General features: G+C 35.6%; 5 protein-coding genes and 1 long non-coding RNA gene across 11 annotated transcripts; 5 read left to right on the forward strand and 1 right to left on the reverse strand.

Annotated features, from left to right (window-relative positions):
• Positions 461–1,160, forward strand: LOC110270440. Its single transcript, XR_002359968.1, has 3 exons — positions 461–533; positions 716–743; positions 966–1,160. It is a non-coding gene; the product is annotated as an uncharacterized LOC110270440 (long non-coding RNA).
• LOC107631649 (ABC transporter G family member 11) lies at positions 3,292–6,425 on the forward strand. Of its 2 annotated transcripts, XM_016335165.2 has the most exons (8): positions 3,297–3,626; positions 3,704–3,783; positions 4,189–4,659; positions 4,744–4,830; positions 4,954–5,079; positions 5,152–5,346; positions 5,434–5,523; positions 5,602–6,425. In XM_016335165.2, the coding sequence occupies exons 1-8, from the start codon at positions 3,440–3,442 to the stop codon at positions 6,301–6,303; spliced, it is 1,938 nt and encodes a 645-aa protein (XP_016190651.1). In that variant the 5' UTR covers positions 3,297–3,439; the 3' UTR covers positions 6,304–6,425. The 2 variants fall into 2 exon arrangements, with proteins under 2 accessions (XP_016190650.1, XP_016190651.1); XM_016335164.2 differs by having other exon boundaries at positions 3,292–3,626; positions 4,954–5,346.
• On the forward strand, positions 8,259–12,332 carry LOC107631648 (ABC transporter G family member 11). 2 transcript variants are annotated; one of them, XM_016335162.2, is made up of 8 exons: positions 8,259–8,744; positions 9,812–9,891; positions 10,014–10,484; positions 10,566–10,652; positions 10,768–10,899; positions 10,985–11,176; positions 11,254–11,340; positions 11,482–12,332. In XM_016335162.2, exons 1-8 carry the CDS (start codon positions 8,453–8,455, stop codon positions 12,160–12,162), a joined length of 2,022 nt encoding a protein of 673 aa, XP_016190648.1. In that variant the 5' UTR covers positions 8,259–8,452; the 3' UTR covers positions 12,163–12,332. The 2 variants fall into 2 exon arrangements, with proteins under 2 accessions (XP_016190648.1, XP_016190649.1); XM_016335163.2 differs by lacking the exon at positions 11,254–11,340 and having other exon boundaries at positions 8,261–8,744.
• Positions 16,523–20,555, forward strand: LOC107631646 (pentatricopeptide repeat-containing protein At2g13600-like). Of its 4 annotated transcripts, XM_021119848.1 has the most exons (6): positions 16,523–19,057; positions 19,332–19,396; positions 19,513–19,644; positions 19,732–19,923; positions 20,047–20,133; positions 20,381–20,555. In XM_021119848.1, exon 1 carries the CDS (start codon positions 16,753–16,755, stop codon positions 18,901–18,903), a length of 2,151 nt encoding a protein of 716 aa, XP_020975507.1. In that variant the 5' UTR covers positions 16,523–16,752; the 3' UTR covers positions 18,904–19,057; positions 19,332–19,396; positions 19,513–19,644; positions 19,732–19,923; positions 20,047–20,133; positions 20,381–20,555. The 4 variants fall into 4 exon arrangements, with proteins under 4 accessions (XP_020975507.1, XP_016190641.1, XP_020975506.1 ...); XM_016335155.2 differs by having other exon boundaries at positions 16,523–19,396; XM_021119847.1 differs by lacking the exon at positions 19,332–19,396 and having other exon boundaries at positions 16,523–19,331.
• On the forward strand, positions 19,885–21,061 carry LOC107633889 (ABC transporter G family member 11). The gene is made up of 3 exons (XM_016337482.1): positions 19,885–19,923; positions 20,047–20,133; positions 20,381–21,061. Exons 1-3 carry the CDS (start codon positions 19,885–19,887, stop codon positions 21,059–21,061), a joined length of 807 nt encoding a protein of 268 aa, XP_016192968.1.
• On the reverse strand, positions 21,259–24,831 carry LOC107633887 (ABC transporter G family member 11). The gene is made up of 7 exons (XM_021119850.1): positions 24,494–24,831; positions 23,859–23,949; positions 23,088–23,558; positions 22,920–23,006; positions 22,705–22,836; positions 22,338–22,622; positions 21,259–22,172 (listed from the first exon to the last, which is right to left on the reverse strand). The coding sequence occupies exons 1-7, from the start codon at positions 24,742–24,744 to the stop codon at positions 21,489–21,491; spliced, it is 2,001 nt and encodes a 666-aa protein (XP_020975509.1). The 5' UTR covers positions 24,745–24,831; the 3' UTR covers positions 21,259–21,488.

Here is a 25,049-nt window from a genome sequence, read left to right on the forward strand (position 1 = left end):
GTTCATATTATTGTTCAGTTTATTATTGGTAATTTGGTATTGCTGGTTATTGATTTATTGTTCAGTTTATTGAGGTCAGTTTATTGTTGGTAATTTGGTATTGCTGAACCTTTCCAGCACCGCCGAACCTTTCCAGTATATTGTTCAGTTTAGGGAAATTTCTTCTGATTGTTGGTTCACTGATCATTGATTCATTGTAATTAAGTAATTTGACTAATTTCTATTCAATAATCATTGATTCATTGTTGCTGGTTGTTGTTAACTTGTTATTGTTTTATTTGTTTTTCATTGTTTAGGAAAATTTATTGTTTTATTTATTTTATTGTTTTACTTGTCACTGATCATTGATTTCATTGTTGCTGGTTGTTGTTTTATTGTTGGTTCAGTGATTGTAAGTTCTTTTATCTGGTATAGTACAAGTCAGTTAATATTATGAGATATTAATTTTTATTTAATATTCTATGTTTTGCTGCTCCTGCTCCTGCTCCTGCAGTTCATCCTGAAAATTGGAATCCTATATGGTCTGTTTCAAGGTCAGATTGATTTTAGTTATAATGTTTCACTATGTGATTTGTTTTTTAATCTATTCATTTAACTTTTGGATTGTGGTTATATGCTTTTACACAAGTAACCTGTATCTGAGAGTAGTTGTAGATGTTGGTTACTTTTCTATACATCTTTCTAATGGTCTATACTGAGCTTTTTAATTTACGAGCATACTCACAGGGCTTCTTTCATTTATGGTGAGTGCCTTCTTTCTATTCTAATTAAATTCTTATTCCTTTCATTTCCTATCTTATTTCTTTGCTTGGAAGATAGTTGTCGTGACTCACCAAATCAGAGTTATGGGGGTAAAAAATGCAAATTATTGTTCCTTTATAGCTTTAGTAGCTTGCAGTTGGTACCTTGCCATGTATGAGATTTTCTTGCGAGTTTTTTATATCTGATGGACTTCATTCTTTCAGATGGACAACAGCCCAACCACTGGCAGTGTAAACACCACCTCTGCCGAGAAGCAGCGTTTAGCAAAATCTTCCCTTTCTTTCAATTGCAAGAAGTAGGTCTATTGCATCATCTTTTCCCAAGTCACCATAGAATTTAGTAAGGTCTCTACAATTTGTCTCCCATTTTCTTTAATTGTTGCATTTGAATTCCTTTTATCGTTAAATTTCATTAGATCAAGACTTTGTTAGCTATTGTGTATTTGTGTTTGTCGATTTCAATGTTATGACTTTATGAAATAGTATGGTAGTATTTTTTTTAATTGACTGAAAAAACCGAACAAACCGAACCAAACCAAATCGATTTTAATTGGTTTCGAATGGCTTCAATAAAAAAACCGAACCAAACCAAACCGCAATTTAATAAAACGATTGGATCGGATGGTTTTTCTCTCAAAAACCGAACCAAACCGCACCGCGAACACCCCTACTTTGCGGTTCACCCTTAATATAGAAGGGGAAGCTTCCAAGATTGAAACCGGTTCAACCAAGCAACTTCTTCTCCATCCAAAAACAGCAGCGGTTCGGACAAAGAGAAGAGAGAGAAAAAACCAAAAACCAACATTCATGTACTTCTCTCAACCCTTTTCATCAAACTCCTTCAATCTGAACCCTTGATCTTGTCTTTGGCTCCAAGAAAGGATTCGAACCCTTGATGATCTTCTGACCCAGGACAGCTTCTTGCCTTTCATTTTTACTTCTTCCTACGTGTAGCTCAGCGGCTATCTTCTTTCTTGAACAAAAATGGAAATGAACTTTTGCAACTGAGATTTACTTCTTCACCAAGGCAGATTGTTTCTATTGTTGGCAAATAAGATCTTGAAACTTTTCTTCAAATCATGCCTTCAATGAAAAAAATCTTGCTTTGCCTTTCTTCAGATCTTCACTTATGAATTGAAGAAAGATCTTCACAAGCCTTTCTACTTGATAGCCTTTTTCTTCCATAGCTTTCTGATAACTTCTTCACTCTTCTTTTCTGATGATTGACATGACCGAATACAAAGAAAGAAGAGAGAGAAGAGAGAAAGCTTTCAATGCACAATTAAACTCAATTTAATTTTATGTTTCGGTTACCAAGAAGTGCATTTAACCAAATTAAATTTTAAATTCCAATCACAAAAAATAAGTAACCGAACCAAGCCTTGATCCATTTCTTTCTTTCTTCTTCAAATTCGGATCAATGCTTTTGTTAAACAAATTTGTGAAGTAAGTTTATATTTGGCTGAGCTCTTTTAATGACTAAAGCAGGTTTGCTTTGATTGGGCCAAAAGAAAATAATTTATCAAACAAACAATTGGAAGCAAATATTAATTTAATAATTTTTTAATCAATATTTTAATAATATTTGATCACCAGTTAAATATAAATTTTTCAAACTCAACAGATCTTTAAGGTTTAAAGTGTTCTATTTGAATCAAAAAAAGTTTCATTTAGTTTCAATGTAGTCCCACCATGAGGTCAAAGTTAAATAATTAACAAAATGACTTACATGACAGTAGTATAAGAACAAGATCGATAATTTAGAGAACAAGTACATACAAGTTCCAGAGGTACAAAATTAATTGTGGATGCATCAATACCTTTATTTATTATTTTTATTACAATTTAAATGAAATATTTTCTATAGAACTATGGAGAATGATAAATAATTGATTTTGTGCCTTTGGAACTTATACTTGTTCTCCAGATTATCGACCTTATTCTTGTACTGCTGTCATGTAGGACATTTCGTTAATTATTTAATTTTGACCTCACGGTGGGACTAAATTGAAGTTAAATGAATTTTTTTTATTTCAAATAGAACACTTTAAACTTTAAGAACCAAAATAGAATTACACCCAAACGTAAGGGACCAATTTAGTACTTTACCCTAGAATTTTTTTTATAATTTGAATTTATAATAATTTTTTATGTTGTAGCACGAAAATGTTATTTTTCGTATTCTTTTTAGATTTTTCTTTGACATTTATTTGTTTTTTTTCTAGTATATACAGATTTTCAATGATATCTATAATAGTAAGTTTAGAATATTTATTGGCTTGTGTTTGTGTGATATATATTGAACAAAGAAAGTTGGTATAAATGATAAAAATTTGAAACATATTTTAAAAGAATAAGATAAAAAAAACTTTTTTTTTTTGTACTTGGGTTTGACTTTTGCTTGTTAAAATAAAACATGGTGTAAAGGAGACAGTGTTTGGTTGGTCATAAATTAGTTTGCAGCGGTGGAAGTGGAGAGTTCCAGTGCATATGCATGCATGCATGTTCAACCTAGCTATAACTCTTTGTCCCAGCGAGCATTAACTGCTTCCACATCTATCAAACTCCGATCCAACATTTAAAGTTCCTTCATGCATGGCATCTAGTACGTACGTTATATAAGCCCATGCTCTTTCATATATTTATATCCCTACAACTAGAGTAGTAGTAGAGTAGCAATGGGAGAGGGAGAAGAAAAGGAAGACGTAACAGTGACATGGCAGAATTTGTGGGTTACTGTTGCAGATGGAAACAAAAGGAAACCAATTCTGCAGGGTCTCACCGGTTATGCTCAACCGGGGAAGCTTTTGGCCATAATGGGTCCTTCTGGCTGTGGCAAATCCACACTTCTTGATGCCTTATCAGGTTATTATTTTATTGATTAGCAAATATATTAGGATCATCTGCTGCTGTGCATAATAACTTTCTTTTATCTCTTCCAGGGAGATTAAGCTCTAGCGTCAAACAGACCGGTAAAATTTTAATCAATGGCCACAAACAAGCACTGGCTTATGGAACTTCGGTAAACCAAACTACAATTTCCCCTTCCCATATATAAAATTATAACTAGTTAAGAGTTCAAATTGTTAGAGAAACAATAGCTATCGAGAAAGTTAACAAATTGTTGTTTAATTTATGAGAAATTAGTTTCTAAACCTTTTTAATTTCAACAACAAAATTACTATATATAGAAGAAATCAACACTTATAATTAATCATTCAAACATAATGTTTTTAATCCAACAAGAGAGAGGCAGAATAAGTAAAAGCTAGAGAAAAAACACAGCTAGCTGAATTTTAGTTAAAAAAAATTAGTTACTTTAATTTTATCACTACAAGTGTTTATTTGTTGTTTTTTGTCCGCCATAGAAGAAATTTAAGAAATCAATTTTTGGCAATTTACTAGTTTATATATTTGTATGAATCAGGGATATGTAACACAAGATGATGCTATGCTGTCAACTTTGACCGCTGGGGAAACTTTATACTACTCAGCTCAGCTCCAGTTTCCAGATTCCATGTCCACTTCTGAGAAGAAGGAACGAGCTGATATAACACTGAGGGAAATGGGACTCCAAGATGCCATTGACACAAGGGTTGGAGGATGGGGTTCTAAAGGCCTAAGTGGTGGACAAAAGAGGAGACTCAGCATCTGCATTGAGATCCTAACACGCCCAAAGCTTCTGTTTCTTGATGAACCAACAAGTGGACTTGATAGTGCAGCTTCCTATTATGTCATGAAAAGAATTGCAAGCCTAAGCCTAAGGGATGGCATCCAAAGAACTATTGTTGCTTCAATCCATCAACCTAGTAGTGAAGTCTTTGAACTCTTCCATGATCTCTGTCTTCTGTCTTCTGGTCAAGCAGTATATTTTGGTCAAGCGTCTCATGCTAATCAGGTTAGCCACCAAAATTCTTATGCAGAACCAACCAGATAGATATTAATATTATATAATGAGAATTCTTTTTTTATCCAAGCGCAGTTTTTTTCTTCAAATGGCTTTCCTTGCCCAGCTCTCCACAATCCCTCTGATCATTACTTAAGGATCATAAACAAAGATTTTGACCAAGTAAGCAAGTAACCTTTACTTCTGACTTTTACCTCATCATTCTACTCAACTCTTGTCCTTCTTAAAGATATTACATGGGTTTGAAAAAGGAAGAGAGATAAAAATTTCTTGTTATTTATTCAGGATGTTGAAGAAGGTTTTGGATTCGGAGTTACTGCTGAAGTAGCAATTGACATCCTTGTAAAGTCTTATGGGTCATCTGAGATTAAAAACCAAGTTAATAATGTAGTGGCAACAATAACTGAAAGTGTAAGTTCATGTTACATTCCTTACCTATATCTCTATGCCAAATATGAAAAACTAACCTTTGCATACCTACAGAATTCAGGAGCAGTTGGGAAGAAGAGGGTCAATGCCACATTCCTCACTCAGTGCCTCGTTCTTATGAGAAGATCTTCGCTGCGATTGTTTCGCGACTTGAGCAATTACTGGTTGCTTCTTGTTGTCTTTATTGCAGTAGCTATTAGCATGGGTTCCATGTTCTATAACATTGGCTCAAGTAATGGATCAATTCAAGTAAGTAAACTATGAAAAGCAATTAACATTATGACTTGTAATGCACAAGGTTAACAAGTTAATATAATATCTTCATGCATGGTTCAGGGAAGAGGGTCTCTGCTTACTTTTTTGATATCAACTCTGGCTTTCATGGCTCTTATTGGTGGATTCGCTCCATTAATGGAGGAAATGAGGGTAAGATTGCTATGCTCCTGTTCCTGTACTTTCTTGTATAAATTAACTAACTGAAAATATTTTCTCTGATTGTTGTAGGTATTTGAAAGAGAGAGACTAAATGGTCACTATGGTATTATTGCTTTTCTCACAGGCAAAATATTCTCAGCACTTCCATATATGCTAATGATTTGTCTAATTCCTGGAGGAATAATATATTACCTCTCAGGGCTGCAGAGAGGTTTAGAACACTTTGTGTACTTTGCTTCTGTTCTGTTTGCCATTGTGCTTTGGGTTGAGAGCCTCATGATGGTTGTGGGGAGTATGTTCCCCAATTTCGTAACCGGCATGAGCATTGCCGGCGGAATTCAAGGACTAACCATCTTAACTGGTGGATTCTACAGGCTGCCAAACGATCTTCCAAAACCATTTTGGAAATACCCCTTTTACTACCTTTCATTCCTTAAGTATGCTTTCCAAGGATCTTTCAAGAATGAATTTGAAGGCTTAAAATTTTCCATGGAACAAGGTGGAAGTGCAAAAACCATTGTTAGTGGTAGAGACATTTTGACAAACACATGGCAGGTGGAAATGGGGCATTCCAAGTGGGTTGATCTTGCCATCATGTTTGGGATGATTCTTGTTTATAGGGTTGTGTATTTGGCTATTACAAAAAGCAAGGAGAAGTTGAAACCTCTTGCTGCTTCCATTAACAATCACCCAACAAAAGTTTTCACGAGAGAGATTAGAATTAATGATAGAGCAAGCCCTGTATCTGAAAACCATGCTATCTTAGAATAAGCTACTTGTGCTTGAGTTCAACCTATCTTGCTCAAGTAAATAAGCCTTTCGTTCTCAATGTTTCATTATGTTATATCATATTTTTGTCAACATAACAACGATTTAGCTTCTCTTTCTCTTAATTCATGACTAAATTACACTCTAAACACGTTCTTCAAAAAATCGGATTCGTCCCCCGTTTTGTTGTTAGCTATTTTTTTTTTTCGCTTTTGCCCTAACCTAATCAATGAAAACCCTACCTTTCATTTAATGAGCACTAGATGTCGTAATTTATTAGAATGTGAATTTTTTTTAAATATGAATCTCTTTTAAATTTATTTAATTTTTTTGTATAAACCTTCTTTTTTTATTTTATTTTTTTATGCTATTTTTTTATTTTTGGATTCACCAAGAATCTAACTTTATACTTTTTGGATATAAAACTCTATTTTTTCAGCCTGACAAATCAATAGATTTAAAATCTAAATATTTGTTTAAAAAGATAATGAATTGACTACTAGATCAATTCAAGGTGGTTGATTTCTTATGTATTAAACTTGTTTTTTTGGGATCAAAGTCTCTCTTATTGAAAGTTTGTTAAGTGAGGAGTGGGTTTGGGGTGTGGCCCAGAATTAAGTGTGGATTCAAATACAACCAAACTTGATGAGCTACTGTTGGCTTTCATCATTAATGGCTCTTTGTATTTGGGCCGTGTGAATGAACACCCACCCCAATCAGGTAGGTTTTCTGGCTATAAATCACTCCCGGTTATAATACAAGCTGTAAATGATGTGTCTCCACTCCATTCCTTGTATGAATGAAGTAACGGTATGTCAATAAGTTGGACCCTTCTACATCACTACAAACTTTCAACTAAGGAGGCCTATCCCTATCCCTATCCCTATATGTGTTAGGTAGGAGTAGTAGATATGAAAAAATGAGATGGAGATACGTTGTTACCTTTATTGTTTTCTAATTAATAATTTAATAATAAAAGTAATTCCATTAATCTATATAGTGTTACAATATGAATCAATTTGTATACGCTTATCACCTGTACTAAGTTGTTATCATTATCAAACTTATTTAAAGATCCCCATTTACCTAACCATATGTAGTTTTAAGTCAAGACAATATGTTTCATTGAAAATACGTGAGACAAATATGTTTGAGGAAAATGAAATTAAAGGAGAGAGTATTAGAATGTTTTCGGAAACATATAGTAGATACATACACTATCATGCACGGATAGAACACGGACACGGGACACAATAGGACACGGACATGTCAACACACGAATTTTAAAATTTTACAAGATACGGGGACACACTTATATATAAAATATAAAGTATTTTTTAGATAAATCATAATAATATTTTGATATTTTATTGATATTAAAATATAAATTAATTTTTTTAATTATTAGCAAATTTTTTTTTTTTTTTTATTAAGACACGGTTAGACACGGTAGATACGCGTGTCGACGAGTGTCGATGAGTGTCGTGTCCGAAATGTGTCCAATAGGCGGACACGACAACCGAACAAAATGTCCGTGTTTCATAGTACACATACATTATACTAGTTGTTATTTGTTAATTAACCCAAGTTTATTAATCAGGAAATAAAACCGAAAAAAGAGAAAAAATTGGTTGCTTCATGACGTGCTTATGACGTGACTATATATGCTGGTCTTCATCACTTATTACTCTTACCAAACAACAACAAAAGTTGGTAGTATATAACGATATATTCTCAGTTACTAAGAAATGTTATATATACATATATCATCTTTGTATACATTTTTTTATGAAGCATTTTATTGCATGGTAATTAGTGCATAGTGATTAATCTCAATATATAAAACAATATATAATAATAATTTTCTTAAACAAAACATGACCAGGAAGTAAGAGAATTCTCCAATTCACATATGACAATAAGGAATCCAAGTATATAGTGAAAGAACATTGATTTCTTTGACCTTCTAAGCTAGCTCTGATCTCCATTGTCATATTTTCACTTTCCTACTAGCAATTACTACATAATAGACAAAACATGTTACTATATAGTAGGTAGCCTTGGCAGATTCAGTGTACCAAATTCTCCTACCTTCCCCTACTAGTGCACACTCTTCATCACTCTCACACTTGCATATTACTCTGATCTCACAATGAGCTCTATTCTTCAGCCTCATGTTAGTGATTGTGAATTACCAAACAACATGCTACCCGTTTTGGAATATGAGACCACATTTGAGGTGGAAGCCATGAATGAGGTGGATCATCAAGAGGAGAAGGGGGTTTTCATAACATGGGAGGATCTATGGGTGACAGTCTCAGATGGCAAGAATGGAAGGAAAGCAATACTTCAGGGCCTAAAAGGTTATGCCAAACCAGGGCAACTCTTGGCTATAATGGGTCCTTCTGGTTGTGGAAAGTCTACTCTTCTTGATGCCTTAGCAGGTAATCCTTTTTTCATATCAACATTTGGTTTTGTGCCTTTAATATTTTAAATCATTTCCACTCTAACATCTAAAATCTTATTTTTCACTTTTAAATCAAGTTAAGTATCTAGTTAATACTTACTTTTGAGTATACAAATAACATGACTCTTTCATAGTTTACTACCAAACCAAACTAAATATCAGACTTTGATATTATATGAGTCATTTGATTGTGAAATTATAACATGCTACTACTATTCATCATGAAGCCTTAAATGGTTGACATTCTTAAGTCAAATATACTATAATTGTCCACAACTAATGACACTTTTAGCATGCTGATGTCACAGTCAGTCAGTCACATATAACACTTTCAAAGCCACTCAAAATCTTTCACTTTTAGCATTTTTCCCTTTTTTTTTCCTTAAGTTCCAGTTATAAAATGAAAGTGGTAAATACTAAATCAGTATTCGAAAGCTTCTGATACTAACAAAATGATAGCTAACTTTTGTTATTGGCAAAATAGCCCCTGAAAAATTTTAAAATTTGACAAAATCACCTAACGTGAAACGATGAGGTCACAATGAACAGAAAACGCTGATGTGGCAGCCCGAAGAAAGCTCCGATGATGGCGATGTTTCCGGCGACCTTCTTCTTCTTCGTGTTTGCTGCTTCTTCTTCATGAACACGCCGCTGCGTCCCCTTCTGCTATGGCAGCTGAAAAAGAAGACTATAATGGTACGCCACTGCACCTCGTCGCATTCTTTGTGTTCGCCGCTTCTTCTTTAACATGCCGCTGCGTCTCCTTTCGCGTCCCCTTCTGCCAAACCACCAAGAAGAAATTGAAAATGTCGCCAGAGCTCTCTGCCATCATCGTCAGAGCTCTCTTCTGACGGCCAGCGTTTTTTGTTCATTGTGACGTCATCTTTTTATGGTTTGGTGATTTTGTCAAATTTAAAAATTTTTCAGGGACTATTTTGTCAATAACAAAAGTCAGGTACTATTTTGACAGCGTTAGAATCTTTCGGATACCAATTTGTATTTACCTCAAAATGAAATTAACTAAAGTATCCTCATGTGTTGCAGGGAGATTAGGTTCAAAGTCAAAGCAAACTGGGATGATCCTAATCAATGGCCGCAAACAAGCACTGGCATATGGAACATCTGTAAGAATAATTTTCTAGTCTTTGTTAGACAATATAAACTTATTTTTTTATACATACTATTAAAGAAATATCTATATATATTAATCTTTTGTTTTTACTCTAACTATATGAAATCAAATCAGGCATATGTCACAGAAGATGATACTATCTTGACAACACTGACAGTTGGAGAAGCTGTATACTACTCAGCCCAGCTCCAATTACCAGATTCCATGTCCAAATCAGAGAAGAAGGAGAGAGCAGAGTTCACAATAAGAGAAATGGGCCTGCAAGATGCCATCAACACAAGAATTGGAGGGTGGGGATCTAAGGGAATTAGTGGTGGACAAAAGAGGAGAGTTAGCATTTGCATTGAGATCTTAACACATCCAAGACTCTTGTTTCTTGATGAACCAACAAGTGGACTTGATAGTGCAGCCTCTTATTATGTTATGAGTAGAATTGCAAGCTTAAATAAAAAAAATGGAATTCAAATGACTATTATTGCATCAATCCATCAACCAAGTAATGAAATCTTTCAGCTTTTCAACAATCTCTGTCTCCTCTCTTCTGGTAAAACAGTCTACTTCGGACCTGTCTCAGCTGCCAATAAGGTTAGAAATCAGTATCGTTTGTCCATGTATGTATTTGTTGCTGCAAATCAATGGCTTATTGAATTCTGTTTTTGGCTGCAGTTTTTCTCATCAAATGGTTTTCCTTGCCCAAGTCTCCAGAATCCTCCTGATCACTTTGTAAAAATTATTAACAAGGATTTTGAACAGGTAGGTAGAATATGAATCATTCTAAGATCTTTACTGAACATTGAACAACAATTTATTTTAAAGGTTACAATGATAGATTACAAAGAAACTTAACCAATTTATCTCTTTGTTTCAGGAGGAGGACCCTGAGAAAGGATTAGCTAGAGGGCTAACCACAGAAGAAGCAATTCATATACTTGTTGAATCATATGATTCATCTGAAATTAGTCACCAAGTTCATAAAGAAATAGCTCAAATGAAAAAAAGGGTGAGTACAATTTTTTGAAAATTGATCTGATGTCCATATGCAGTACAAATTGTACAAGTGCTGAAAGTCTTAATAATGGATGCAGGACTCAGATGCAATGGAGAAGAAAAGTCATGCTGATTTTTTAACACAGTGCATGGTCCTTACTAGGAGATCTTTTGTGAACATGTATCGTGAAGTAGGCTACCACTGGTTGCGCCTACTTATCTATGGTGCTCTGGCTTTAAGTCTTGGTACCATGTTTTTTGACATTGGCTCAAGCAGTGAATCAATTCAGGTACACAAATCAACTTTGAGACACATAATGCACAAAATTCAGCAATCATAGCTAAATCTTAATTTATTTGATGTCAGGCCAGAGCTTCACTGCTTGTGTTTGTTGTTACATTCCTTACCTTCATTACTGTTGGTGCATTCCCTTCTTTTGTGGAAGATATGAAGGTAAAGTACTATTTCTGTTAAAAACAAACTATGTAACATAATTATCACCACCTTATTATGCACACTTACATACTATTTATCCACTATTGAATATGATCATGTCAAATTACTGAATATGTTGGTGAAATGATCCATAATTAGGTGTTTGAAAGAGAAAGACTGAATGGACATTATGGGGTAACTGCATACACCATTGGTAACACATTATCTTCAGTTCCATTCTTGCTATTGATGTCACTCATCCCTGGAGCAGTGGTTTATTACTTGGTTGGACTTCACCAAGGACACCAAGAATTCATCTACTTTACATCTATACTCTTTGTTTCTGTCTTTTTGGTTGAGGGTCTCATGATGATTGTTGCAAGCATTGTCCCCAATTTCCTGCTAGGCATAATCTTCGGCACCGGAATATTGGGAGTGATGATGTTGGATGGTGGATTCTATAGGCTTCCAAGCGATATCCCTAAACCGTTTTGGAGATACCCTTTGCATTACATTTCATTCCACAAGTATGCATACCAAGGATTGTTCAAGAACGAGTTTCAAGGCCTAACATTCACCGGCAATAATCAAGATGGAGGAGCTATGATAGACATTAGTGGGGAAGAGATACTTAGAAACTTGTGGCAAGTGGAAATTGATTACTCAAAATGGAATGATGTTGCTATATTGATAGGAATGGCAGTGACATACAGATTGTTGTTCTTGGTGATCATCAAGAGCTTTGAGAAAGTGAAGCCTATTATTGTGACAGCAATGAATAATTGCCCGCAAGCAAAGTTCAGGTTCACTAAGGTGACTAGACTAGGAGCAATGGCATGATTCATTTGCTTGCTTGCCTTGCAGAACCATAATAATATATAATATAATTATATATTTGCTTAGTATATTAATGTGTGAACTGAGGTTATTATAATACTTGAGAAGAACTGTATATAATTATTTCTTTTTTAAGGAGATCAGATACTGAGTAATAGTGGTTATGATTATCGTATGGATTACAAGATTGCATTACCCTTGGATGAATAAATCTGAAACTTGCCTTCAACACTCAAGCATAATTCCTGATCTAATGAGGAACTGATTACTCAATACTTATGTACCAATCAACAATAATATATATACAAATTAAAATCACCAAATAAATCACAAACCTAGCTACTATAGATTTAATTTGAAAATAATTATAAGCATACAGTTAGATTTAATTTTGGGTTTATGCTTGATGACTTAGTGCAGAGTTATCATCATTATTCTCCATCACTAGTGTTGCTCGCGTGGGTGACCCTGAAATGAATGACATAAAAAATGGCTTCGACTTCTCCGTAATCTTGATGATCAAGAAGAACAACACTCGATACTAGCGTGTTCAAAACCGATTGGAATTGAATTAAATCGATCAATCAAACCGAAAAAATTGAAAATCGAATAAATAAAAAACCAAAAAAATCGAAAAAACATATTTTTCTGTTTTTACTTTTTATTGCGGTTCAGTTCGGTTTTCGACTCTGACAATGAAAACCGAACCGATATTATACAAAATCCTAAAAACCAAACCCCCCACCCCCAAACGTAAATCTAGCCGCTCTCTACTCTCACTCTCAATTTCACTTTCTGCACTCATTCTCAGTCTCACTCGAAGAAACCCAAGGCCGGCGGCGAGCCCATCTTCTTGCAGCACCTCCCCAGCTGGCGAACCCCTTCCTCCCACCACCACGTAGCGCCGTCGAAGCCTTTCTCCCAGCGCCACCGGAGCTTTCTTCCCAGCCCCTACTCGCGGACAGCACCACCCAGCCCCAGCCAGTACCACCCTCGCGGTCGTAGACACTACACCACCCAGCAGTCCAGCACCATCCAGCGGCACCCCAGCGCCACCAACAGGACCGATCTGGCCACCCGCAGCACCGTTTGTGGCCACCCATAGCAGTACTGCTGCGTTTCTGGCCTGGCCACCCACAACACAGTAGCCACCGGTTGGCCTTCTTCCAGTGCTCTTCCTCCTTCCCATCCACTTGACTTCAGGTTTGATTTTCTCTCCTTCTATGTATCTGAAGCAATTAGACATATTGGGTTTATAATTATGAAATAGTTAGGGTTTGATTTTGTTAATTATAATTTCTATGATTCTGAGTTGCTAGATTTGTTTAGGGTTTTGTTAATTTCTTGTTAATAACTCTGATTCTGTGCTTCTGAGTTGCTGGGTTGAAATTTGCTTGATTTGCTTAGTTCAAGTTCTGTGATTCTGATTCTGTGATTATGTGATTCTGAATTGATCTTTGGTTTTCTGCACTTATTTTGCTTGTTTTGGAATTTTGTTAATAATACTAATAATTACTGTGCTTGTTTAATGATTTTGTTAATTTGAGTTGTTTGTTTTGAGTTGATTTTGTGATTTAATTTATTAATAATTCTAATTCTGTGATTCTGAGCTGTTGGGTTTAATTTATTTTTGCTTGTTTTGAGTTGATTTTGTGATTTATTTGTATTCAATTTCTGTTCAATATATTTGTTCATTGTTACTGATTGTTGTTCATTGCTCATTGTTGCTTAATGCTAGTAATTGTTTATTTTGTTCATTTGTTATGTTTCTGTTTCTGTTTTTTTAATTATTTGTTCATTGTTCATTGTTGTTGATTCCTAGTATTTGTTGTTCATTATCTGGTATTGGTCTTTGGCAGGATATAAGAAAAGAACTTGGAATCAATATAATTGATGAACAGAAGGTGCAATTGCCTAAGGTAATTGGTCTTTCTACACATGTCTCGGTTGCGGCTTTTAGTTTCAAGAGAACTAGGTGGGCACAATGTATTTATGTATTGCCTGCATTTTTTGTGAGAAAGTACATTTCAATTGCAAGTTATGAAGTTCTTTGTACTATGAAAGATGTCTTCAACATTCTAAATATATTGATATAATGGTATTAAAAATAGAAAGGAAGAATTTTATTGTTTGTAATATACCTTTAGATGTGTTATTTTCTTGCACAATGCAATGACACTTCTGTTAGTCTTGTGTTATTTTGTGTCATTTAATAGAGTTAGTTCATTTATTTTACTACATTTAGGAATTCCTCGACATGTTTGTGAAATTGTGATTCTGAGTTTCATTTATTTTAATTTCTTTTGTCATTGAATTTCATTGAATCAAGACTTTTGTTAGTTATTGCGTATTTGTGTTAGATGATTTTAATGTTATAATTTTTGTGAAATAGTATGGCAGGCTTTTCTTTGAGTTGATTGAAAAACCGAACAAACCGAACCAAACCAAACCGATTTTAATTGGTTCGGTTTGGTTCGGATGGTCTTGAGAAAAAAACTGAACCAAACCAAACCGCAGTTTAATTAAACTATTGGATCGGATGACTTTTCTCTAAAAAACCGAACCAAACCGCACCGCGAATCGATACACCAAAATCATTCCAAGCAAGATTCTAAGATCGACCCACTTGGAGTAACTCATGTCAACTTGCCACGTGTCCCTGAGAACCGAAGGGAATAGCGGTTCGGATAGACGTTGAAACAGAAGTTTTGAAAAACCGACGTTGGATCGTCGAACCGGCCAGAAACCGGCCGGTCGAACCGAACCGGGATCCGGCCGATTTTTTAAATTTTGCAAAACGCCATCGTTTTGCTGGGATGCCCTAGCCAATTACCCAACCCAGCAACCTTAGCTCCACACAACGGCTAAACGCGAACCCATCCCTCCCATCACCCTCGAGCTCCTCCTTCCTCTCACCGTCATTGATCTCACTCCCTCACCAACGTCCATCTCCCGCCGCCGTCGCCGAAACGAGCTTCGAAGCCACCGTCGTTATCGTGCAGCTCTGTTCCACCATCGTGCAGCTACTGTTTCAGCTTTGAAAGCACCGTCGCACAGCTCTGTTCCATCGTCGCCGGCGCTATCTCTGTTCCACCTGTCATCCCTTCTGTCGTTCCCTTGTCCCCCTCTTGCTCAGGATCTGCTCTGCTCTGTTCTAGGGCTTCTAGCTTCTAGGTATTTTTTTAATAATAATTATTGAATAATTGTTGTTAGTTAATTTGTGAACTTGTTATGGGTTAAATAATTGTTGAATAAGTGTTAATTAATCTGTGAATCTTGCTGTTTTTACTGTAAATTACTCCATTGTTAATGATTCTGATAATTCATCTGCAGAAGGTGATGGGGTCTTCAGGCTTGAATCCTTTGAAATTAAGTGTTGCACGTGGGGTATGCCTGTTTTGTGCTGCTGTGCTCTGTTGACTGTGTGCTGTGTTTTTGTGTTCAATTAAAATTTTTCTTTGAGAACTTAGCTTTGCTATGCTTGATAAATTGTGCCAATTATGCATTTCTTGAAATTGGTATGCCTCTGTAGATTCTAAATAGTGCATTTCATGTTTCTGATTTTGATAATTTGAGTAGTTTATGAAGCATAGTTCACTGTTATTGCAAATGATTTGGGACTGCTTTTGAGGAGTGTATGAAGTAGATTACTTGCTGTGTTTGGAGTTGTGTATTAATTAAATTGGTTAATTTGTTATTTGAGCCATGTTACAGATTGTTGTTAAATAAAGTTTAAAGCTTCAATATCCATTTATTAGTTGGCAATGTTAATATTATTAATAATATTAATAATAATACTAAGCACAAAGTGGAGAGGGATTGTAGAATTTGTCACATAGGTTTGGAGAGTGATAGTTCTGAGTCTGGTGTTCCAATTGAATTGGGTTGTGCTTGTAAAGATGATTTTGTTGCTGCTCACAAAGTATGTGCTGAGACATGGTTTAAGATTAAGGAGAATTTGAGTATAAATCCCATCTTTACTTTATTCTGTTTAACTGCAAAATTTGGTTTTTAATATTTTTTAATGCTGAATTTGATTGATTCTATGGATATTTTAGACATCCTTTTGTTTATTGATTCTATATGTATAGTTGTTCTATGTCTTAGTGCTGAGTTTGACAAATATTCTCAATTACTTACAGCTGTGGTTTCCTTCTTGGATGGGATTTTATTTTTCCAAAAGAAATCATAGAGAATTAGGGTTGTGAATTGTTTAAAAAATCTAACAATAACCAATAAAGAAGAAGGAGGACGAGCGCCACATAATAAGACTAAGTCCATCAACTAAAACAAATACAAAAATCAAATCACCAAATAAAAATGTCACTTTGTACAACTCCAATATCCAAATCTTTTGTACTATAAATTATTTTAAACAAAATACCTTTTAAATTTAACTTTAGTTTACCCATATTTAATTTAATTCTACAAAACATAGCCATTTTTAATATTTATTATATGCTATCATTAATTTACCGTCTGCGCATCGCGCGGGTCTCATTTTAGTTATTTTAATGTCTATTCTGATTGATGAGAGAACAATAACACAAGTTTTACTCCCCAAAGCCCAAACACCACCATCTTTTCCACACCATGAAGAAGCTGTTCCTCCTTGGCACCTGGAAGTGCAACTGCTGGAAGCAAAGGTTCCGACTTTTCACCACCCTTTTGGAAGATTTGGATACCCCTCGTCTCCGTCACGTGATCGCCACCAACATTTCCATTAGCAGGAGAGTTAGATACGGCGAACCTGAATTAGCACGCCACCTGTTCGACGATATGCCGCTTCGAACTGTTTCCACTTGGAATACTATGATTTCCGGATATTCGCAATGGGGCTGCTACGTTGAAGCTCTGGCCCTTGCTTCCCTCATGCACCACTCTTGCGTCAAGCTTGACGAGGTCTCTTTCTCTTCGGTGTTGAGCGCATGCTCACGTTATGGGTCACTTGTTCATGGGAAGCAAGTTCATTCATTGCTTTTGAGGTCTGGATACGAAAGATTTGGCCTTGTGGGGAGTGCTTTGTTGTATTTTTACGTTCAGTGTTGTGGAATTGGAGAAGCTAAGGTAGTTTTTGAGGAGCTTCATGGCGGGAATGATGTGTTATGGAGCTTGATGCTTGCGGGTTATGTGCAGCATGACAATATGGGTGAGGCTCTGGACATGTTTGAAAAGATGCCTGATCGTGATATTGTGGCTTGGACCATGTTGATCTCTGGGTATGCGAAGAGGGAAGATGGGTGTGAGAGGGCTTTAGATTTGTTTTGGTGTATGAGGAGTTCTGGAGTGTTGCCTAATGAGGTCACGTTGTGCTCTGTTGTGAGAGTTTGCACTAGACTGAGGGCTCTATGGCAGGGGAAGGTTGTTCATGGGCATTGCATCAAGGAAGGGTTTGCTTTTGATAATGCGATTGGTGGCGGGTTGATTGAGTTTTATTGTGATTGTGAAGCCATAGGTGATGCCAAGAGAGTTCATGAGAGCATGAGAGGAGAAACTTATTTGAATGTGACTAACTTGTTGATTGGTTGCCTTATCTCCACGGGGAAGATTGAAGAAGCTGAGATGATATTTTACAGGTTGAGAGAGACGAATCACGTATCATATAATTTGATGATTAAAGGTTATGCTATGATTGGTCATTTTGAGAAGTCAAAGAAATTATTCAATCAAATGAGTCTCAAGGATTTAACTTCCTTAAATACCATGATATCTGTGTACTCCAAAAACGGTGAACTTGATGAAGCTGTGAAGCTTTTTGACAAAACTAAAGATGAGAAAAACCCTGTGACATGGAATTCGATGATGTCTGGTTGTATTCAAAATGGCCAATACGTGAAGGCATTAAAATTATACGTGAAGATGCGTAGGTTATCAGTTGATTATAGCAGATCGACGTTCTCTGTTTTATTTCGTGCATGTTCATCTCTAGGTTCTTTTCAGCAAGGACGGTTGCTTCATGGCCACTTAACCAAGACACCGTTCCAAGCAAATGTTTATGTTGGGACTGCCCTTATAGACTTCTACTCCAAATGTGGTCGCTTGGCTGATGCTCAAAGGTCATTCCTCAGCATTTTTTCACCCAATGTAGCAGCATGGACAGCTCTTATCAATGGGTATGCATATCATGGACTTGGATCCAAGGCAATTTTACTCTTCCACTCAATGTTAGTTCAAGGAGTTGTGCCAAATGCAGCTACTTTTGTTGGCATTCTTTCTGCCTGCTCCCATGCTGGTCTAGTTGATGAAGGTTTGAAAATCTTCCACTCGATGGAGGAACTTTACAAAGTAACGCCAAGCATAGAACATTACACATGTGTGGTGGATCTTCTTGGTCGATCAGGCCATGTAAGAGAAGCTGAAGAGTTTATTAGACAGATGCCTATTGAAGCAGATAGGGTGATTTGGGGAGCTTTACTGCATGCATGTTGGTTCTGGAAGGACATGGAAGTAGGGGAGAAAGCTGCTGAAAAGTTGTTTAGCTTGGATCCGAACCCAACAGTGCCTTTGGTAATTCTGTCAAATATGTATGCGGTGCTAGGTAGATGGGGGCAGAAGTCAATTCTTAGGAAGAGATTGCAGAGTGTAAAATTTAGAAAAGATCCAGGGTGCAGCTGGATTGAATTAAACAATATTCATCTGTTCTCGGTCGAGGATAAAACACATCCTTATTCTGATGTTATTTATGCAACTGTAGAGCATTTGGCAGCAAGCATTAATTCTAGCATACCTCAATTATCTCTATAGCAGCAATGGCAAACATCATGGATAATGCAAAGTTGCAAACTGCAGATCCTATGTTACTTCAGATTTGGTCACTGAACTGAATATTTCTCTTGAGAGACCATTGAGCTTTAACTATTTTAGCATCGATCATGCGAAGGATCAATATATCATCATGGTTTGCCTCTAAATCAATAATGAAATTACTTGATTGTGTTAATCATTTAACATATTTTATGCTTTCATCAGAAGTAGCTGATGTGAGTGACGGAGAACTAACCAGCTACCGTTAAACGTATTACTGCTGAATCTCATTGCCTCATAGGGTTCTTTATCACCTCAATATGAAAGACAGCAATTGGAAAAATCCAGCACGGGGCCTGTGATTTCCTTTTAACTTCTATGAATACTATCTGATATTTCTTTATCTACAGCAAATGTATTATTTGTAGGTATTCACATTTTAATTTGAAGACTGACTTCTCAGTTTTGCTTAATTAACATGGAACTTTTCGAAGTAAGAACATTGGCAAGATAACATTATTACTTTTGAGTTATATGAATTTAATTTATTTTTCAATGCTACAATGCTAGATTGCAAAGAAACTCAACTGATTCACCTCTTTGTTTCAGGAGGAGGACCCTGAGAAAGGATTAGCTAGAGGGCTAACCACAGAAGAATCCATTCATATACTTGTTGAATCAAATGATTGATCTGAAATTAGTCACCAAGTTCATAAAGAAATAGTTCAAAAAAAAAAAAAGGTGAGTACTACTTGTTGAAAAAATTGATTTAATATCCATATGCAGTAGAAATTGTACAATTGCTGAAGGTCTTAATAATGGATGCAGGACTCAGATGCAATGGAGAAGAAAAGTCATGCTGATTTTTTATAACAGTGCATGGTCCTTACTAGGGGATCTTTTGTGAACATGTAAAGTAAAGTAGGCTATCACTGGTTGCGCCTACTTATCTATGGTGCTCTGACTTTAAGTCTTGGTACCATGTTCTTTGACATTGGCTCAAGCAGTGAATCAATTCAGGTACACAAATCAACCTTGAGACACATAATGCACAAAATTCAGCAATCATAGCAACATTATTTGCAGCAAAAATTTTGATAAACCTAATGTTAAAGGCTTAAATCTTAATTTATTTGATGTCAGGCCAGAGCTTCACTACTTGTATTTGTTGTTACATTCCTTACCTTCATTACTGTTGGTGCATTCCCTTCTTTTGTGGAAGATATTAAGGTAAACTACTATTTCTGTTAAGAACAAACTATGTGACATAATTATCACCACCCTGTTATGCGCACTTACGTACTATTCATCCACTATTGAATGGGGCGTGAGCTCTGCCTAGATTGAAACTCACGCCCCATCCAACGTGGATGAACAATATTTAGGCAGAGAGCACAATAATGACTGTATTCAAGAAACATTCTAAATATGATCATGTCAAATTACTGAATATGTTGGTGAAATGATCCATAATTAGGTGTTTGAAAGAAAAAGACTGAATGGACATTATGGGGTAACTGCATACACCATTTGCAACACATTATCTTTAGTTCCATTCTTGCTATTGATGTCACTGATCCCTGGAGCAGTGGTTTATTACCTAGTTGGACTTCACCAAGGACACCAAGAATTCATCTACTTTACATCTATACTTTTTGTTTCTGTCTTTTTGGTTGAGGGTCTCATGATGATTGTTGCAAGCATTGTCCCCAATTTTCTGCTAGGCATAATCTTCGGCACCGGAATATTGGGAGTGATGATGTTGGATGGTGGATTCTATAGGCTTCCAAGTGATATCCCTAAACCGTTTTGGAGATATCCTTTGCATTACATTTCATTCCACAAGTATGCATACCAAGGATTGTTCAAGAACGCGTTTCAAGGCCTAACATTCACCGGCAATAATCAAGATGGAGGATCTATGATAAACATTAGTGGGGAAGAGATACTTAGAAACTTGTGGCAAGTGAAAATTGGTTACTCAAAATGGAATGATGTTGTTATATTGATAGGAATGGCAGTGACATACAGAATTTGGTTCTTGGTAATCATCAAGAGCTTTGAGAAAGTGAAGCCTATTGTTGTGACAGCAATGAATAATTGCCCGCAAGCAAAGTTCAGGTTCACTAAGGTGACTAGACTAGGAGCAATGGCATGATTCATTTGCTTGCTTGCCTTGCAGAACCATAATAACATATAATATAATCATATATTTGCTTAGTATATTAATGTGTGAACTGAGGTTATTATAATACTTGAGAAGAACCGTATATAATTATTTTCTTTTTAAGGAGATCAGATACTGAGTAATAGTGGTTATGATTATCGTATGGATTACAAGATTGCATTGCCCTTGGATGAATAAATCTGAAGCTTGCCTTCAACACTCAAGCATAATAACTGAACTAATGGGATGAGGGGACTGATTACTCGACCAATTTAAATTGGTTTACAAGACAATACTTATGTACCAATCAACAATAATATATATACAAATTAAAATCACCAAAATAAATCACAAACCTAGCTACTATAGCTTTAATTTGAAAATAATTATAACCATAGAGTTAGATTTATGTTTGGGTTTATGCTTCATGACTTAGTGCAGAGTTATCATCATTATTCTCCATCACTAGTGTTGCTCGCTTGGGAGACCCTGAAATGAATGACACAAAAAATGGCTTCAACTTCTCCGTAATCTTGATGATCAAGAAGAACAACACTCGATACACCAAAATCATCCCAAGCAAGATTCCGAGATCGACCCACTTGGAGTAACTCATGTCAACTTGCCACGTGTCCCTCAGAATCTGGTCACCACTAATGTAGGAGCCATTTCCATCATTTGTTGCAAAGCTTAGCCCCTGAAACTCGTTCTTGTACAATCCTTGGAATGCAAATCTATGAAATGCAACATAGAACATTGGGTATCTCCAAAATGGTTTGGGAAGATCATTGGGCAATCTGAAGAACCCTCCGGCCAGCATCATGATTCCTTGGATTCCGGCGCCGCTTATGATTCCCATTAGATAGTTTGGGACTACGCTTGCAACTATCATCATTAGGCTTTCAACCAACATGAGGCAAGAAAACAGAACACATATGAAGTAAACAAAATGGTCGAATCCTCTTTGAAGATGAGGAAGGTAATAAGCTATGGCTCCTGGAATCACTGATACTAGAACCAAGTATGGCACACTAGATACTGTGTTCCCAATTACAAATGCCACAACACCATAATGCCCATTCAATCTTTCTCGTTCAAATACCTACGTATATATATAACAACAATTCAATTCTCAAGCAGTCAATGTAAAAAATAGTTATTTTTGCTAACATGACGTTGTCTGATTGGGTGCATACGAAAAATAGTTTTACACCAATAGTGCATCAAAATTAAATTCTATATTGTGATGAATAATTCTTTAAATTACCTTCATGACCTCCACAAAGGAAGGGAATCCACCAATGGTCATGAAAGTTATGAATGAAGATTCAAACATAAGAAGTGCTCCTCTGTCCTGAATTGTGCTGAAACTTGTACCTAGATCATAGAAAACTGTGGCAGTGGCTATGGCCAATGCAATGTATATTCCAAGACGTAACCAATAATAGCCTAGATCACGAAACATGTTCACGCATGATATTTTGGTAAGAACAATGCACTGATTAAGGAAACCAGCACGCCTTCTCTTCTTATGATCTACTGATCTAGTCTCCTGAAACATAAATTGAGTTATGGATCAATGCTTTTATTATAGCTTATGAATGCACACGCAATAGACATGAAATGAAAGAAACCTGGTTAGATAGCATTGCAACTTCTTGTTGAACTTGTTGGTTAATTTCAGATGATTCATATGCGCTTATAAGGATTCTAATTGCTTCTTCTGTAGGCACTGTTCTAGTGCCAGATAAACCCATGTCAGTATCCTGAAATAGTAGTTAATTCAAAATACCATCAAATTATTTCTGAATGCTCTCATGTATCTTCAAGTGAAGCTAAGCTTAGTTACCTGATCAAAATCCTTGTTTATTGTTTTCAGTAAATGATCAGAAGGGTTTTGGAGTGCAGGACATGGAAAACCATTGGAAGCAAAAAACTACATACATTGAAACAAAACCAGAATTTAATATTATGACTAAAATTAAATGAATTAAAAGAAGAAAAAAAAGATAGGAACCTGAGTAGCAGTTGAGGCAGGTCCAAAGTAAACAGTTGTACCAGAAGAGAGAAGACAAAGGTTATGGAAAAGTTGAAAGACTTCAGTGCTTGGTTGATGTATTGAAGCAATAACGGTTCTTTGAATGCCATCTTTCTGAACAAGGTTTGCAATTCTTTTCATGACATAATAGGAAGCAGCACTGTCAAGTCCACTTGTTGGTTCATCAAGAAACAAGAGCCTTGGGCGTGTTAGGATCTCAATGCAGATGCTCACACGTCTCTTCTGACCACCACTGATTCCTTTAATGCCCCAACCTCCAATTCTTGTGTTAATGGCATCTTGCAGACCCATTTCTCTTATTGTAATCTCTGCTCTCTCTCTTTTCTCTGCCTTGGACATGGAATCAGGTAGTTGGAGTTGAGCTGAGTAGTGCACTGCTTCCCTCACCGTTAAGGTTGTTAATAAGGTATCATCTTGTGTCACATATGCCTATGCCATACATTTAAACTCTTGCTAATTATTCAAATTAATTAAGACTACTACTTAATCATTATTGTGACATGGTAATTTTTAGTATTTTTCACCATCATTTAATCAGCACCAATATTAAAGTGTTTTTAACAAATAAATTTTACTAATTCATGTGTACAAATTTTAAAAAATATGATTACAAATAGTATTAATTTTTGTGTATAAATTCTGATAAATATAAGTGCAAATTATATGCTTCTTGTATGTAAAATTCATGTAAATATGAATACGTAAATATTATAGTGTATGGTTTTGTACCGAGATTCCATAGGCCAGCGCTTCTTTGCGACCGTTGATGAGAATCTCTCCTGTTTGTCTTGTGTTTGAATCTAATCTACCTGAAATATGAGTTCAAACATATAGCTCATTATTAATAATGCATTTACATATATCTTAATATTAAAATTCTTTTGACAAATATATATATTATTAAGTATATATGATTGCATATTTGCATTAGAAAAGGTATATAACTCGGTTATTTACAATATTACATTCTTTTAATAAGTACAGACATTTTATTAAATGATCACAATGTAAAACTTTGTATTATTAATTCTTAATTAATATTTCTAAGATAAATTTAAATGTATTCTATGGTTACGTGTGTGTTGTATTTTCTATTTGATATCCCATCATGTAATCTTCTTTAAATAATGTCACTCGATCGAGGGATAACACATAATTTTTAAAAAAAAATGGAAAGGTGTTAAAATTTGTTCTTAGTTTATCTTAAATAATTAATGTCAATAAAAATATCAACCAGGAGTTTCAATGATGGGTTCATTATAGTTCAATTATTTCTAATTATTTTCGTGTGAAGTTAATAGTTAAAAAACGTTCAGATAATTTAAAAAATTCGATTAAATTATCATCTGACAATTATCAATTATTCAAGAAGGGTAGACTTGCCAGAACCAGAAGGACCCATTATGGCCAATAGCTGGCCCGGTTTGGCATAACCGGTTAGACCGGAAAGAATTGGTTTGCTTCCTTTGTTTCCCATTGATGCAGTCACCCACACATCCTTCCATGTCATACACATACACATACCCTCCTTCTCTTTCTCTTCGTTTCTCTTATTCCCCTTCTCATCTTCATTATCATCATGCTCAATCTCTATCACCATGCTTTCAGATGCCATTATTATGCGTGCCAATTTCAGCTTCTACTTCGTTCCATCTTATTTATACACGCAATGTATGTGTCGTTTTTCTTGAATGTCTTTAATTAAGACTTCCACTTCTTAATTAGTTGTTCAAGGTCTAACTTCAATCGCCGTAATAAATTTCAACGTGTTTTAATAGACAACTATAACTAATTCTTACCCACTTTCATTTATTTTAGAGTGAATACCCCATTCGCCCTTGACAATTATTTCGAAAGGACAACGAGGTCCCAAAAAAAAAAAACACCCAATCCGGCCTCTGATAAATTTTTTTTAGGACA

This window comes from Arachis ipaensis, chromosome B03, assembly GCF_000816755.2.
Source record: "Arachis ipaensis cultivar K30076 chromosome B03, Araip1.1, whole genome shotgun sequence".
Taxonomy (NCBI): domain Eukaryota; kingdom Viridiplantae; phylum Streptophyta; class Magnoliopsida; order Fabales; family Fabaceae; genus Arachis; species Arachis ipaensis.

Excerpts from the sequence above, each read along its gene's own strand:
- LOC107631649 (XM_016335164.2), top strand. The coding sequence starts at position 3,440 with ATGGGAGAGGGAGAAGAAAAGGAAGACGTAACAGTGACATGGCAGAAT. Across the intron at positions 3,627-3,703 it reads ACTTCTTGATGCCTTATCAG|GGAGATTAAGCTCTAGCGTC; the intron begins GTTATTATTTTA and ends TATCTCTTCCAG. Across the intron at positions 4,660-4,743 it reads AAGCGTCTCATGCTAATCAG|TTTTTTTCTTCAAATGGCTT; the intron begins GTTAGCCACCAA and ends ATCCAAGCGCAG.
- LOC107631648 (XM_016335162.2), top strand. The coding sequence starts at position 8,453 with ATGAGCTCTATTCTTCAGCCTCATGTTAGTGATTGTGAATTACCAAAC. Across the intron at positions 8,745-9,811 it reads TCTTCTTGATGCCTTAGCAG|GGAGATTAGGTTCAAAGTCA; the intron begins GTAATCCTTTTT and ends CATGTGTTGCAG. Across the intron at positions 10,900-10,984 it reads TAGCTCAAATGAAAAAAAGG|GACTCAGATGCAATGGAGAA; the intron begins GTGAGTACAATT and ends TAATGGATGCAG.
- LOC107631646 (XM_016335155.2), top strand. The coding sequence starts at position 16,753 with ATGAAGAAGCTGTTCCTCCTTGGCACCTGGAAGTGCAACTGCTGGAAG.
- LOC107633889 (XM_016337482.1), top strand. The coding sequence starts at position 19,885 with ATGTTCTTTGACATTGGCTCAAGCAGTGAATCAATTCAG. Across the intron at positions 19,924-20,046 it reads CAAGCAGTGAATCAATTCAG|GCCAGAGCTTCACTACTTGT; the intron begins GTACACAAATCA and ends ATTTGATGTCAG. Across the intron at positions 20,134-20,380 it reads CTTTTGTGGAAGATATTAAG|GTGTTTGAAAGAAAAAGACT; the intron begins GTAAACTACTAT and ends ATCCATAATTAG.
- LOC107633887 (XM_021119850.1), bottom strand. The coding sequence starts at position 24,744 with ATGGCATCTGAAAGCATGGTGATAGAGATTGAGCATGATGATAATGAA. Across the intron at positions 23,007-23,087 it reads CTGCCTCAACTGCTACTCAG|TTTTTTGCTTCCAATGGTTT; the intron begins GTTCCTATCTTT and ends CAATGTATGTAG. Across the intron at positions 22,173-22,337 it reads CCTTTGTGGAGGTCATGAAG|GTATTTGAACGAGAAAGATT; the intron begins GTAATTTAAAGA and ends ATATATACGTAG.